Source organism: Vicugna pacos, chromosome 9 (genome assembly GCF_048564905.1).
Source record: "Vicugna pacos chromosome 9, VicPac4, whole genome shotgun sequence".
Classification (NCBI taxonomy): Eukaryota; Metazoa; Chordata; class Mammalia; order Artiodactyla; family Camelidae; genus Vicugna; species Vicugna pacos.
Window position 1 is genome coordinate 59,615,664 of NC_132995.1, and position 16,562 is coordinate 59,632,225.

General features: G+C 35.1%; 1 protein-coding gene and 1 non-coding gene across 9 annotated transcripts in view; one reads left to right on the forward strand and one right to left on the reverse strand.

Moving 5' to 3' along the window:
* Positions 1–16,562, reverse strand: part of HIPK1 (homeodomain interacting protein kinase 1) — a 48,690-nt gene that overhangs the window by 19,807 nt on the left and 12,321 nt on the right. For all 8 annotated transcript variants that reach the window (XR_012075890.1, XM_072967958.1, XM_072967962.1 and 5 more), the window contains exons 3-7: positions 9,584–9,707; positions 3,234–3,353; positions 2,356–2,442; positions 996–1,180; positions 520–682 (exon numbers count right to left, since the gene is read on the reverse strand). Coding sequence is in view for 7 of the 8 variants with exons in the window: in XM_072967958.1 (XP_072824059.1) it covers positions 520–682; positions 996–1,180; positions 2,356–2,442; positions 3,234–3,353; positions 9,584–9,707 (679 nt within the window). In the remaining variant the exon portion in view is untranslated. The remainder of the gene's footprint in view (positions 1–519; positions 683–995; positions 1,181–2,355; positions 2,443–3,233; positions 3,354–9,583; positions 9,708–16,562) is intronic.
* TRNAV-AAC (transfer RNA valine (anticodon AAC)) lies at positions 8,509–8,584 on the forward strand. Its single transcript has one exon. It is a non-coding gene; the product is annotated as a tRNA-Val (tRNA).

Below are 16,562 nucleotides of genomic sequence, written 5' to 3' on the forward strand. Positions count from 1 at the left end.
AAATGCAAAACCACTCAAAGTTACTTATTGGAAACACCCAACAGAATTCAAAGAAACAAAGAGAAGATTAGTGGTTGCCAGGGCCGGGGCAGGGTGGGAGATGGCAGGGAAGGTGGTCAAAGGGTACAAACTTCCAGTTACCAGATGAGTTAAGTTCTGAGGATCTAATACACAGCACGGAAAAAAATGCTGGGAACACCTTTTAATACATGTAATACGAACTATCTAACAAAGAGAGAATCATCTGCCTGAAGTCAGTAAAACCAACAGCAGTAACTAGTACAAAAGTCAGGTTCCATCTATTTGACTATGCTAAGACAATGAGGGCATGGATTAGGCCGTTGTGTTTAATTTCTGTCAGCACATGACTGGTAGGTATTATCAGTCTGAAAATTCTTAAGGAACAATACCACCAAAGCAAGACTGGTTTCTTTACCTCCATACTCTTTCTTACTCCACACTCTATCACTAGTTCCCATCCCACTTAGGTCTGAGTTTCCAAAATCATTTACTGATTACCTGGTTGTGCACTGTATTGAGTTGGTTGCTGAAGCTCATAGTTAGATTTGTGCTTGTATTTGGGGCAACGTGTGTGGTGAAGGGACTCTTGATCTGACTCACTGTATCATACATGTGAACCCTCCGTTTGCAGATCTCCATGTTCTGAAAACAAGACTTGACACTGAAAAAAGAGATTAAAGATGCACTGAAATAAATGCTGAGACTTAAACAGATAGCAAATAACTCAAGACAAATATGTATCAACATTTCCCCCTAAGTACTTTCAGAAAATGAATCAAGAGTTTTTATAACCATAAAGAGGAAAACTACACATCTAATTTTTAATCTCATGATTTTTCAATTAGAAAGAAAACCATCAGTGAGCCAAATATGCAAATGCCAAAGCCACTGCTCATGTGATACTTCCATTTAGCTGTAAGATGGTAACTCAACAGAGAACCAAATCATGGTAAAATGCCCCAGACCATACTCACTGATTGCTATGTGGAAAATCCAGAAGGTGAGTCATTGTCACAAACTGATGGTTAAGAGTTTTCAGAGGAGTAATTCTCTTATCTGCATCAATTGTTAGCATTTTTTTTAACAGATCAATGTATTCTCTTCTATCCGCCTTCTCTGCCAACATGTCTGTTCCCTCTAAGTCTGTGGACATATTCACCTTCCGAGGAAAATTTAGAAATATTATGCTTCATCACTTAACCTTTAAAGCTGACACTTAACATCTGCACTATATATAAATATATTAATAAAATATCACACATACATACACACACACACATACACATCTCTCAAGAGAAAAACCTGAGGAAGTTTTTTCACAAATGGAAGCTCTTCTTACTGTTTAAGTAAAAGCTTCAATTTGGTACAGTTTGTTGGTAGCATAAAGCTGAATAAATTCTTTTCATTCAAAGTTTGGATCAAAGACGTTAAGCCAAAGTAACTTATTATTTTTATATAAGTTTCTATTGCTGAGATTAAATGACAAAATATGTGTTTAACTAGAGTTTGGAACAAAAGCACTCAATAAATGTTTGCTCTTATGTAAATATTTATTTAGTAGAGAAAATGGACAGGAAAGAAACGTTCATAAACAATACTGCAAAATACTGACATGCAACAAGACTAGTGATATAACGGAGCAGGACCCTATGGGGCCTTCCTGGGATAGACCCCTCCCTCAAATCTTCTCTGAAGGACCTAGATAACAGTATCCCATGCACATTTCCTGAGTTGTTTTACAGATGCTAAAACCCCCACCAAATGGAAAATGTTAACTATCTGATGACCATGAGCATGTAGCCCCCAGACCTACTGGTGCCCAAGGATAATTTAATCCCTGTGAAATCGTCCTGTTACCTCACCATCAACCAATCAGAGAATTGTGCACAGCTGATCACATACCCTTGGAAGTCCCTCCCCCTCACAGTGCCTTTAAAAATGCTTCCCTGAAACCCATGGGAGCTCAGGCGTTTTGAGCTCTAGCTGCCCTGCACTCCTCGCTTGGTGCCCTGCAGTAAACGCTGCACTTTCCCTCACCACAACCCGGTGTCACTAGACTGGCTTTACTGAGCTCAAGCGAGCTGACCCAAGTTTGGTTTGGTAACAGTTAAGCAAAAGCAAAAGAGAAATATATCATTCTAAAAATATCCTTTGCTAGGATTCAAACATTCTTTTAATACATGGCAGAATATTAATGCATCTTTTTCTGTAAAAAATGAAAACATATACTGGAAGATAACAGACTGAATCTATCTTTAATATAACCAAACAAAAATATATCTCTGATTAAAGAAATACGTAAATGTCTGGCTTTCTGAAATTTTCCATACTCACCTGAGCCATGTCATCTAAGCAATTAAAAATGTACTTTCGAGCTTCTTTTGATTTAATTCCAGTCTCTAATTCATGTTCTTCGGGTGTCTATAAAATACAGATTTTTTTTAAGTTATAGCTGTATGTTATTTTCACATCTTATTCTAAGTTAAATCCAGAATACAAAGAAACAAGTGTCATCACCTTGCCAACCAGAGATCATACACATGAAAATAATTTACAACCAGAACATCTTCCACTAGAAACAGGACCTTGCTATCTGGCCACATTTTCAACAGTGATAAAATAAATGTGTAAGCAATGATGTAAGAAACGACATTATCATTTTTCTCTTAAAGCTACTTTCGAATGAAATGATATCTCAAATTGTAATTATTCAATAGGCTTAGAGTCCGAGTAACTCATAAGGTTAATCAAATTACTCAGACATCTCTCAAAGTGAAAGAAAGTAAAAAGTAGGTATTTCTTTCAAAAAAATATGTAAGGTCTTAATGTCGGCAGTTATGAATTTATGTTGTTTTGGCATCGTTATTGAGAATTCTCTTAAAAAACAAAAAGCCACTACTAAATTACTCTAGTTCTTTCCATTGCTTAATGATAAGCACTACTCTCCTTATCCCCTTCTCAGCCGCTGATTCAAACACATAAAACAACCCCAGCCAACTCAACTGGCACTTAATGTTTTGTTTTTAAAGTAAGTATAAGACCAAATGGGTACAATTAAATAATTTCTCAAAGTATTTCCTCCTGCAAATATACATTCCCACTGCCCCCTCACCCACCCTTTGCTCTACTCCACCTCAAGAATTTAACTAAACTTTGAATTCGAATTGGGATTAAGGAGTACAGGAATGAGAAGCATAGTAGGGGAGTCAGACCTTAAGCCTCCACAGTGGGTATCCCAAATTAGGATCTCTGTTGAAAAACCTGGTTGTTTTTGTTCCGGCACTGAGAAGATATTCAGCTGGCAAGCCTTGTGTTTGTGAAATGTAACGAATCTGAAACATCAAAACCATCAAAACGTTGCTTTGGAGAGAAAAGGGATATTATTAAAAACTTTTACACTAAAACATTACTGGCTATAGCCAAGAAAAGAAAGGTACCGAAAAGAAATTAACTATTTGATCAACACAAATAAAATTTATCCGTAAATATACATGCTAACCCACTCACAGGCAACTGCCAAATATTTATTCAGTAACTGCTTTGTTACTATACCTGTTATTTTCAAAGAAAACTCAGTTTTGAAAATTTCCTGTGTGATCTTTTTTGTTTTTGTGTAAGACTTCTGATACAAAGTTCAGAAAACTTTAAGAGATTTTAAGGACAGAACAGTTTCCAACAAACTAATTCATGGCTTACCAAGAATTTGTTTGTTTGTTGATGTATTACCAAATTTAGATTAGGAAAAAAATTCCATAAACTTCTTTCTTACTTGGCTACTCTAAATCTTGTCAATTGTCCTTACTGTAAATTGCCACTGAGCTTCTCTCTCATACCATAAAATTAAGCACTTAATTTAGTTTCTCTATCCCCACATCAATAATGAGCAGGTACTTTTTTCATTTACTCAATAGGTTCTATGTTTATTCACTCAACATTTTTTGAACATATACTATGAACTAGGCCAGCAGTTCCCAAAGTGTGATCTGGGGAACCCTGGGTGGGGGGTCCAAGATCCTTTCAGGGAATCTTTAAAATATAAACTATTTTCATAATAATAAATACTAAGAAATTATTCACCTTTTCATGTCTTTCTCATGGGTGTATAGCAGAGATTTCCAGAGGTGATGTGTGATGATGTCTCATTGCTCTGAGGGCTAACGAGACATGTGATTTATATATTCTTGTGTTTTAAAAATTTCTCAGTTGTATCGTTCACATTTTTGTTTGCTTTCACAATTCTCCCTACCCGAAAAAGCAATTTGCTTCTTTCCTGACCTACTGAAAGCAATATAAGAGGTAATTTTTTTTTTACCATTCCCCATTCCATATATGAATGGCTATATTTAACGATGAAATTAGAGAAAAAGAAACTTGTAAGCAAGGAAATCTCACTTCCTACCCCACCTCTCAAAAAACTTGTTTTAATTTCTAATGCAATATATATTAATAGATACAAACTATATAAAGAGTTCTTTGGGGTCCTTAACAATTTTTAAGAATGTAAAGCAGAGGTCAGCAAACTATGGCCTACAGGTCAAGTCTGGCCTTCTGTCACAAGATAGTTTGCGGTAACAGCAGGATATTACTCTTAATCTGTGGAAGCTACATAACTGGAAACCAAAATACAGCATTAGCAAAATAGAAAAAAAATTTTAACATGGATAAGAACATTTTCAATGTGAACTCCTTTTGCATACAAAAAGGGTGAAATATTATTTAGAATCCAGGATAAAATATGTACAATGAAATACTATGCAGATATTTTAAATGATAGGGTAGAAGTACATTTATTGACATGTAAAGAAAGATTATTTCATGATATACAAGTGAAAAAGTAGATTACAAATTAAATATAACCTCACTTAAAAAAATTATATTTCACTGATTCTAAGAGGCATGTTTTTCACATTAACATCTTTGAAATCAGGATATGTTTTATGACTGATGGCCATGATAAATCATGGTTTAACTGGCAACATTCTTAGAAGTACCAAAAAAAAAAAAAAGATGCATCTTTCAATCAATGGTGTCTTACATTTGATGAGACAGTGTCTATGCTCCTCTGTATCTGTAAGTTTATATTTGAAACGTAACTATATGTAGCACATATTCATTCATTCTTTCAGTTAGTACTTATTGAGCCAGGCAGTGGTGGTTTTAAAAACAGACATGGTTCCTGCTCTCATACACCTTGCAGTCAAGTGAGGGAGACAGACACAATGCATAATTCAAACTGCACTGGCATCCTAAAAACAACAACGACAAAAAAATACACCGGCTTCTATAAAACACATAACAAAGGAACCTGACCTGTACTGGAGACTGGTGAGGAAAAGCTCCTCGAAGAAGTGACACTTTAGCTAATAAATGAGCAAGGATTGACTAAATGAAATAAATGGGTGGTACAAAAGCATTCCAGACTAAGAGAACAGTATGTGTAAGGGCCTGTGCTGGAAGGAGACATTCTTAACCAGTACTAAAATGATGCCAATGGGGCTAGAGCATGAAAAGCAAGAAGAAATGGGGTTAAAATCAATGTAGAAAGGGAGAGAGGAAGGGGAGGAACAACACATGTAGGGGCTCAGAGGCCATATTAAGAATTTAGCCCTTTATTCTAAGTGAGGGGAAACCATCGAAGAGCAAGGGAGTAGCCTGATCAAACTTGTGTTCTGAAAAAAAAAAAAAATCACTCTGGAAAAAAGACTGGAGGGAGGCCAGAGTACATACAGGGAGACTGTCCATAGCCCAGGTAAGTGAGGGTAACAGCAGTAGGAAAAAGTGACTATAATCAAGGGGCACTAGGACATAATGGTCAAGAGGTATATGCATACACATACACACACACACACACACACACACACACACACTAAGTAAAACTACATTTTCTTTCATAGACTTTATCTCAATTTTACTATATAACTATTTATGTGATTATTTACTGAATGTCTTTTTTCCATCACCAAACTATAGCCTCCATGAGGACAAGGAAAATGTTTACTCAGCACCATATCGCCAGTGTCCAGAGTATCTAGCACAAAGTAGATACTCAATAAAGAAAATTAACAAATTATATGTGTAAAAAATTATAAAACATACCAAAATGTAACAGGTTACCTGTGAGCAGTAGAACTACTAAAGGTTAAAATTTTTCTCTTGGCATCTTTTCTAATTTTTCTACAATGATGCACTTATAAAGTTAAAGCATTAGAAATGTTTATTACTATAGAATTAAAGAGCTTCACTGTGAAAACAGAATGGGAAGCTATCATCCATATACTGCTTTTCATACAGTTTAAAACAAAACAGCAAAAACCCCACATTTACACAAACAGGAAGTATTACTGTCATTCGTTATTTTAAACAATTTAAATGTTTCCAACAAAGTTGAAGCCGTTAACAAATATCTAGAGAGGGTACACAAATTTGACTTCAAGACACAAACATCTGCTGTAAAATCTCAGCTATAGCATTTATGAAAAATCCATAGTTGATATCATACTGAATAGTGAGAGGCACTTCCCCTTAAAACCAGGAACAAGACAAGGATGTCTTGCTATTTCTATTCAACACTATACTAGTGTGGTTCAATGCAAAGCAGTTAGGCAAGGGAAAAAAAAATCCAGATTAGAAGGGAAGGTGTAAGATTATCTTTATTTGTAGATGACATGATCTTGTAGTTAAAAAATTATAAGGAATCCATCACAAAAACTATTAGAACTAGAGTCTTGTTAGAAAACTATTAGAAAAAGAATTCAATAAGGTTGCAGAACACAAGATCAACTCCAAAACTCACTGTATTTCCATACATTAGCAATGAGCAATCTGAAAATAAAATGAAGAAAATAATTCCATTCACCATAGCATCAAAAAAATATAATACTTAGAAATAAATTTAACAAAAGAAATATAAAACTTGAACTCTGAAAATTACTAAACACTGCGAAAGAAAACCTAAATGAACTTGATCATATTTATGAATCCGAAGACAACACTGTTAAGATGGCAATCCTTCCTAAAGCAATCTACAGATTCAAGCAATCCCTATTTAAAACAAAACAATAACTTTGTTTTGCAAAAATAAAAAAACCTACCCTAAATTCATATGGAATCTCAAGGGACCCTGAATAGCCAAAACAATCTTGAAAAAGAACAAAGTTAAAGGACTCACAATTCCTGGTTTCAAAACTGACTACAAAACTACAGTAATCAAAATAGTGTGGCACAGATATAAGGATAGATATAGGATACAGATCCACAGAACAGAACTGACAGAAGATGTAAATCATTATAGTCAATTGATTTTTGACAAGGATGCCAAGAACAGTTTTCAGCAAATTGTGTTGGGATAACTGAATATCCACATGCAAAAGACTGAAACTGGACTTTTCCCTTATACTATATTCTAAAATTAACTTTAAATGGCTCAAAAACCTAAATATAAGAGCTAAAACTATAAAACTCTTATAGGCTTCATGACACTGGGTTTGGCAATGATTTCTTGCATATCAAAGGTACAAGCAACAAAAGAAAAAAACAAACTGGACTTCATCAAAATTTAAAACTTTTGAAAAAAAAATACAAACTTGTGCAAACAAAACTATCTACAGAGTGAAAAGGCAGCCCCAAAGAATGAGAGTATTTGCAAACCACATAACTGATAAGGGATTGATAAGAATATAGAAAGAACTCCTACAACCCAACAACAACAACAACAAAAATAATTCAGAAATGGGTAGTGGACTTGCACAGACTTCTCCAAAGATATACAGATGCCCAATAACCACATAAAATGATGTTCAACATTACTTAGTCATTAGAGAAATACAAATAAAAACCATTATGAGATATCACTTCACATCCACAAAGATGGCTATTATTTTTTTTTTTTTGAAAAAGAAAGAAAATAACTAGTGTTGGCAAGGATGAAGGATGTAGGAAAACTGAACTCCTGTACATTGCTGGTGGGAATGGAAAATGGTGTAACCACTGTGCAAAACAGTCTGGTGGTTCCTCAAAAAGTTAAACATAGAATTATCATATGACCCAGCAATGCCACTTCTAGTTTTATAACAAAAGGAATTGAAAACAAGGACTTAAACACTTGTACGCCAATGTTCAGAGGATTATTATTCACAACAGCCAAAGGTGGTAACAACTCAAGCGTCTATCAACAGATAAACAAAATGTGTATATATACACACATACAATGGAATATTAATCAGCTACAAAAGGTAATGAAGCTCTAATACATGCCACAGCATGGGTGAAAAAATTAGGGTTAAGTGAAAGAAGCCCATTACAAAAATCCACATAGTGTATGTGATGAATATGACATGCTAGAATAGGCAAATCTGTAAAGACAGAAAGTAAATTAGTTGCTGCCCAAGGTCGTAGTGGTAGAAGCAGTTGGAGGAGAATGGGCATTGACTGCTAACAGGTACTGGGTTTCATTTTAGGGTGATGAAAATGTTCTAAAACTGATTGCAGGGGGCAGGGTATAGCTCAGTGGTAGAGCATGTGCTTAACATGCACAAGGTCCTGGGTTCAATCCCCAGTACCTCCATTTAAATCAATCAATCAATCAATCAATCAATTTGATTGCAGTAATGGTTCACAACCCTGTGAACATACTGAAGACCACTGAACTGTATACTTTAAATGGCTGAACTATATGGTATGTGAACTATATCTCAAGTTGTTAAAAAAAAAAAATCAGCTGTAAGAACAAGGATCCAGCCATAGGAATCTTTTATATCCAAAGATGCATCAAGATAAACTATCCCTAATCCTGCTCTTTTCATTGTTTTACTCTTTTTCCCTTTAATAACTCCAGATAACCATTCACTTCTCAAAAAAAAAAAATCAAAGACAAAAAACCTCGTGTACATACTATGTGCAGTAGTCAGCAGTGAAGAATACACTAGCAGAATCAGTTTCTGCCCTCAAAGAGCTTGTAACATCGTAGTTAGAAGCCTTTCTTTTTTTAAGAACAAGAAATGAGAATTCACAATTTACTTCCATGGCAAAACTTCTTCCTTTAGGACCAGCTCCTTAGGAAGCTGTGGCATATCTTCTGAAGCTTGTGTGTTTTGAAACATGGAAAATTTATTACAATACTTTTCAACTTACATGATTTCAGGTAAATCCTCCTAAATCCTATTTTACAGAGACCTAATATACATTGCATTACTTCAGCATGTGTCATACATAAAAGGAAATAACAGCTCTGAATGAGCCAAAGTTTGCTTTTAAAATTCCAATTTCACATCCTTACTGTACTTTCATATCTTAAACGCACAAGGCACACTGGCTTCTAATAAGTCATTAGATCTGGAAAAGTAGCAATCTGAAGTTACATAAAGTAAAATCCTTTTTAAAGTATAGAATAGCAAACAACTTCAGACTAAGAAGCAGTAGAAAAAATTCTATCCTTTCAAAATTATTTTTAATTGGACTATTACTTCCCTACTATCTAAATACTTCGCTAGTACCTCTTTTCCTCTACAATTTCTTTCACATGTAACTATTTGTTTTCTATTTCCATCCAAATAAACACTCTTACCTGATCATATTCTGAAGCACCAGGATAAAGAGGCCATCCCAGGAACAGCTCAGCTATCACACAGCCCAATGACCACATATCAATAGCTTCACAAAATGGTAATCCAAGAATAATTTCAGGGGCTCTAACAAAAACAAAAATAGCAGATTACAAAAATAAACATTATTTTGGGAAATTAACTATGTTGACTAAGTCTTATTTTAGAATCAGGTAAAGGTACATTGATTTAATGAAACTGAAAATGATCTTTGGTATAAAATCCATAATTTGAAACTCCTAGGGCCAGATATGTTTTGGAACTCAGAAATTTTTGCATTTCAGAAAGGTACTACATATTGCATGATAAATCCCAGTGGAGTTTAAGGAAGCACCTCATAATCAAACACATTAATATTTCTGCAACAAAACATATGAACAATCACATTAAGCAAGATAAATGCTTTAAACAGCCTTACACTAATTCAAGTCAGGTCATGCCAACAAATAAGCTTATACCAAACTCAGAAAAAAGATTTTTAGCTTTGAGAGCTTTCTGAATTTTGAAATTACAGATAAGAGATTATGGATTTATTCTTTCTATTCTTAGCACCTTTTTAATTATGGAAAAATCAATTAAATGGCCTGATCAAAAAATACCCCTTTGTGACAGAAATGTCTTCCATAGAGACAGAGTGGTTGACGGTAAGGACTCTACAGCCAGACTACCAGGGTTCAAACCCTAGTTCCATTATTTAATAGCAGTAGGCAATTAATCTCTCTGTGCCTCAGGTTCCTCATTCATAAAATGGAGATGAGTACCTACTACGTAAGGTTGTGGTAAGATCTAAGTAAATAAGTAATAAGTAATAATGATGATGATGATAATGATGTTTAAATATTAAAGCTCTTGACCAGGGCCTGGCTCATGGCAAGCACTATTTAAGTGTTAGATAAAACAATGACTTTTATTACTTTATCAACACTATTTTAAAACTTTGAATTGTTTCCAGAAATATTCATCTCCATTAATGCTCTCAGTGAGAAACCCAACCGTAGGGAATCAAGAGAAGACTATGGTAATAACCATAAACTAAGAGCTTTATATATATAATCACATCCAAGGCAAAATTATTATCCCCATTTAAGAGGGAACAGAGGCAGACATATTAAGTAATTGGCCCAAAATCCCATAGTTAATAAGTAGCAGAGCTAGAATCTGAATCCTGGCAGTCTTGCTCTGAAGTTGAGTAAATTATTCTGCCTCCAAATGAGTAAATGTTAAATACATACCCATCTATATGCATCTATTTGGCAAGGTGGTATACATGGTATTTTTCAAACTGTGACTAAAATTAAGAGATAAGTGGGTTCAAAAAAAGGATGATAATAATAGGTAACTTTACTATTGACAATAATACGTGACACTTGTGTAGTGCTTACTATGTGCCATCCACTGTTCTAAGTTCTTTATAAATGAGTTCACTCAATCCTTACAACAAACCTATGAAAGCAGGCATTGCCACTATTAAGTCATCAATTATAAGATGCATATTTTTTTCACATTTTAACATCTCTAAAATTAAGAAGATTCTTGCAAGTGATGGTAAGTTTTAGTTTAATGGCAGATCCTGTACTTTCTTATTAGTACATAAATCATATTTCATCTTATAATGATGGTATCTTAAAGTCTATATAAGAGTGTCATTTCCATTTTAGAAATGAATAAACTGGGCACTGACAGGTTAAGTAACTTGTCCAAGGCTGGAGCCCAGGCAGTAGGGATTCAAGGTCTGAGCTCTTAAATACTTTATCATCTTCTCCAAATAATTTCCTTTCCTTCTTATAAGTCACAGGATTTGAATCTGTAAGGACACTCCAGATTCATATCCCTCATTTAACCGAAGCTAAACAGAAAAGCAGATCTCTCCATCAGGAACCATCTAATAGGCCATGTCTCCTCATGGAACGCCTAGGTTTCCCAAACTTTATTTTCAAGCAATGTGTGCTTACTGTTGCTTTGTGTGTACGTAGGGGGAACAAAAGACTGAGTGGGGAGGGAGTAAAGATATTGTCCTAAATAAGAATATCCTCCCTTAGAAAATAGGATAAATTAAGACTTCATAGGGTCTAGAAGCTTTCCCAATCCTTGCACAGAAACAGCAGAAGATCCAGGCCTGTCAAGGCTTACACTATTTGTAAGCTAAAGGTTGAAGCACTAATCTCATCAGTTTTTGTCCTGTTTGATGTGAACTGTGGTTCTGTGAGCCAAAGAAAAAATCTTCAAGAGTGATATTCCTGTTGCTGGTGGCTAGAGCCCCGTATTACTGATGGAATTTCAGGGTTCAATGAAATACAACCACTGTGGTATGTTTGACAGCATTAACAAACTAGAGGGTAAGAGTACCCAGAAACATAAAAGCTTTTCTAAAACTGAAAAGGAACCAAATTTTAACTTCCACTGAGCAGAATCATTAATTTCTAAGTTCATGACAGAGCCAAAAATAGCTGGCAGGGAAAATGCAAATGGCTTTGTGCCAAAATGAAAACTGGGCTTAGAACATTCCTAAACATCAATTGAAGAGCAGCAGATTGATTCTGCCATTCCACTATAGCAGGAAGACATTTTAAAATCCAAAAGGTAGGTCACAGGGAGGGGCCAGACAACCCAATAATTTACTTCTTTAAAAAGGTTGCCATACATAATATGTGACAATTGTTAGGCTTCTAAAGCTTAGAGTTTCAGGGAAATTAAGAAAAACACTAATTCCTGCCCCCAAGTCCCATTAAACAAAAAAACCCTGAAGATTGGCCGGAGTCACTTTTTCCATTTGGTCTTACCCTGCCTTCTGGAGCAACAAAGGCAGCTAAAGATTTCCAGCAAAAGCTCACTCAAAACAGTTAACTCTACCACATCTACCATACAAAAAAGTAAGTATCAAAAGAAAAAAAAAAGCAGTAAAAATAAAAATAAAATAAGGCTGCTTAGTCTATTGAGGGCTGTTCACTATCATTAGAGCCTAAAAATGTTAGACTTACCTAAACTCTAAGAAACAAAAAGACTGACGTTATCTTCTTTTACTGAACAGAAATGAATAATTTAGAGCAAGTTCACCTTTAAAGACTGAATGTTTTAAATTGTGAATTCAGATTAAAATTCTTAATAATATTTTCATTACTATATCATCTTTCCTCTTGGCTTCCATTATCTCTCAATCCCTCAATATAAACTCTAGACACTAAAATTCTGGCTCTACTTCATCTATATAGTAAGACAATTACTCTTCTAAGTCCCTTTCCAGCTCTGACATTCTAGCTGGACAGTAAAAAAGACCACCTACTGAAGCACAGGAAAGAGGAAAACAAAACTGGCAGCCCTTGGTAGAAAAATGGTATTAACTGTACTTTGGACACAGTGGATCTCCTCTTTGAAGTACATTCCATCCTTAGAGAACAAATACTGGGGTGGGGGTGGGTATAGCTCAGCAGTAAAGCACATGCTGAGCATGCACAAGGCTCTGGGTTCAATCCTTAGCATCTCCATTGAAAAAAAATTTTTAATTAAAATTTAAAAAAAAACCCAAATACTAAACAGGCTCTAATTAACCTGGTGGTAGAGATAGCAATTCATACCTTTTTATTTCCCAACTTTAAATACCTTTAAATTGAAATTTTTCACCTAGGTCGTAAAGATTTATTTCACCGAAACCCAGAGCAAGCTGCGGCTTGGATCATTTAACAGTACAAATCATCCCTGCTCATTTTCATGAACACTCTTGTTTCTTCCTACCCATCTCAGAGCCATCAAACTCACTTATCAAATAAGAGTCGTTACATACAGTCTAACTTCCTGCATCTGTGGCTTAGGTGTAACTGTGGTTTCACTGTCAGATGAAACTGGATCATTTGTTTGTCTAGGATGAACTGAAAACATGCCTTCCTTCTCTAGACCTTGTCCTTCCATACATAATAAAATGACCTCAGCTTTAAATAAAGGCCAGCTAGTCTGTTCAGAATGGAAAAGCTTTGAGCTTGTAAGCATGGCAAAACTTTGTGCCTAAAACTCAAACCCCAGAGACAGCAACTTTTCATGAAATTAGTCTACATTTACATTTACAGCAGGCCAGGAAATAAAGTACTTTATTTGTACTGTCTGAATCATTGAGTCATGCCAGTGGCCAACAGAGACAGCATGGTGGCAAAAATGTATGTCAACTGATAGTACTTTGGCATGTTATCAGCAAGGTGAAGCAATATAAACTAAAAAGGAGGGTAAGAGGAAGACTGGCTCTGGAGCCACAATGTTTCACTGGCCAAAAGGATTTCAGAGAGGTTTTCTGAAAGACAAGAGGGTAAGGATTTAATGTACTCTAATAAAGCAACAATGCAACATGAAGAGGATCACTGTGGATAAAACTAACAATAAAGAAGAACTGCATAAGTTCCTATTCTATTTGCCTTAGACTCATTATCAAGTATTACTGTGACACAACAGAACACTCGTGTTAAATCTTAAATGTAGTCATGCCCTGGATACTGAACCTCAGTATACACAGTAACTTCTCAGTAATACACAGAATGAACTCCTGTTTTTAAGGGGTATACTAAGCTCCATTTAAAATTACAGTTGGCCCTCTGTAACCACAGATACAAAACCTGTGGATGTGGAAAGCAGGCTGTACTACACCATTTTTAATAAGGGACTTGAGCATCTGTGGATTTTGGTATGGGGGTGGGGCCTGGAACCAATCCCCCACGGATAACGATGGATGACTGTACTTCTGTATCGAACAACTAAATGCAATGAATTTATAGGAAACTTTGTTGAAGAGTAATTACTGGTGGATTTAAAATTTTGAAAATCATATTTTCTGTAAAAACAAAACAGAACAAAATTACTCAAGGAACAGCTTAAATTAAATTAAAAGAATAAGAAAAGCAGCAAAGACCAGCAACCTAACACTAAAAAGTATTCAAATAAATTACACATTAGAGAAAGCTAAGTTGCCAGAACTAATTATCACTCAAGTATCCTTTACCCTTTAAGAGAAAATTCCAGAAAAGAATATTTCATGAAATAATTCTTATCTCTATCACTCTTTTCAATCTTAAAATTGCTCTGCTGCCACAAGAGAATGCACTTTCTCTCTGACAGAGCAAATAGTTAAAGAACACCTGCTGGCACTGACTGGAGAAAAAGATCAAGAAAGCAAGATCTGATCAGCCCTCATGCCTCAGCTGTGCTCTCACTCTTACCACCCCCATGCTCACAAAATGAGATGCAGAGTTCAACACTTCAGTGCGCCTATAGCGTATACTGTATATGTGGGGGGGGGTTACTCAAGGGAAAATATTAGAAGCAAAGTAACTGGAACCTAAATATCCCAAGTCATAAATAAATAAATGGAGGTAAAATTCTCAAAATTATCCAAGCTGCCTAGAGCAGCATGAAATCAAAAACCAAAGGTCTTAAGAATTTCTTTATTCATCTCACTCAAGTAAGAAATAGCATAGTTTTATAAAACTATAAAAAAAAAAGCTAAAAATAGATGAGGGTGGATTGGAAGACTTCATGCTGTTAAGATGTCAATACTGTGCAAAGTGATTTACAGATTCAGTGCAATCCCTATCAAAAACCAAAATTCATACGGAATTTCAAGGGACTCCAAACAGACAAAACAATCTTGAAAGAGAGTAAAACTGGAGGTCTCACACTTTCTGATTTCAAAACTTATTACAAAGCTACAAGTAATCAAAAAAGCATGGTACTGGCATAAAGACAAACATTTAGAACAATGGAAGAGAATAGAGAGCCCAGAAGTAAACCCTTATATATACGGTCAAAGGGTTCTGATAGAGTGGCAAGACCATTCAATGGAGAAAGGACAATCATTCAGCAAATGGTGCTGGGAAAACTGAATATCCATATGCTAGAGAATGAAAATGGACCCATACTTTATACCTTACAAAAATTAAATATTTTATGTCCTACAAAAATGGATCAAAGACCTACATATAAGTGCTAAAACCATTTGAAGATAACAGGGAAAGCTTCATGTCATTGTTTTGCCTGTGATTTCTCGGATAAGATACCAAAAGTACAAGCAACAACAACAACAAAAAAATCGGACTTCATCAAAATTTAAAACATTTTGTGCAAATAATACTATCAATAGAGTGAAAAGACAATACTATGGAATGGGAGAAAATAACTGCAAATCATGTATCTGACCAGGGATTGATATCCAAAATATATAAAGAACAGCTACAACTCAACAACAACAAAAAATCCAATTAAAAAATGGACAAGGGACTTAGACATTTCTCCAAAGAAGATATACAGATGGCCAATAAGCACATGAAATGATGCTCACTATCACTAATCATTAGGGAAATACAAATCAAAACCACACCATTTCACATACATAAAGATGGCTATTATCAAAAAAAGAAAAAGAAAAAAAGAGAGAAAGAAAGGAAGAAAGAAAGGAAGGAAGAAAGGAAGAAAGGAAGAAAAATTAAGAAAGAAGGAAAGAAAGAAAGAAAGAAAATAACTAACTAACAAGTTCTGGTGAGGATAAGAAGAAATTGGAATCCTCGTGCACTGCTGGTGGGAGTGTAACATTGTGCGGTGGCTGTGGAAGAGTTTTTTTGGTGGTTCCTCAAAAAGTCAAACAAAGAATTACCATGTGACCCAGAAATTCTACTTCTACCTTTGTAACCAAAGGAATTGAAAACAAGGACTTAAACACTTGTATGCCAATGTTCATAGCACCATTATTCACAACAGCCAAAAGGTGGTGACAACTCAAGTGTCCATCAACAGATAAACAACAAAATGTGGTGTATACATGCAATGGAATATTACTCAGTCCTAAAAAGGAATGAAATTCTGATACATGCTACAGAATTTCAGGGATTAACCTTGAAAACATTTTGCTAAGTGAAATAAGCCAGACCCGGAAGGACAAACATTGTATAATTCCACTTAACTGCAATATTT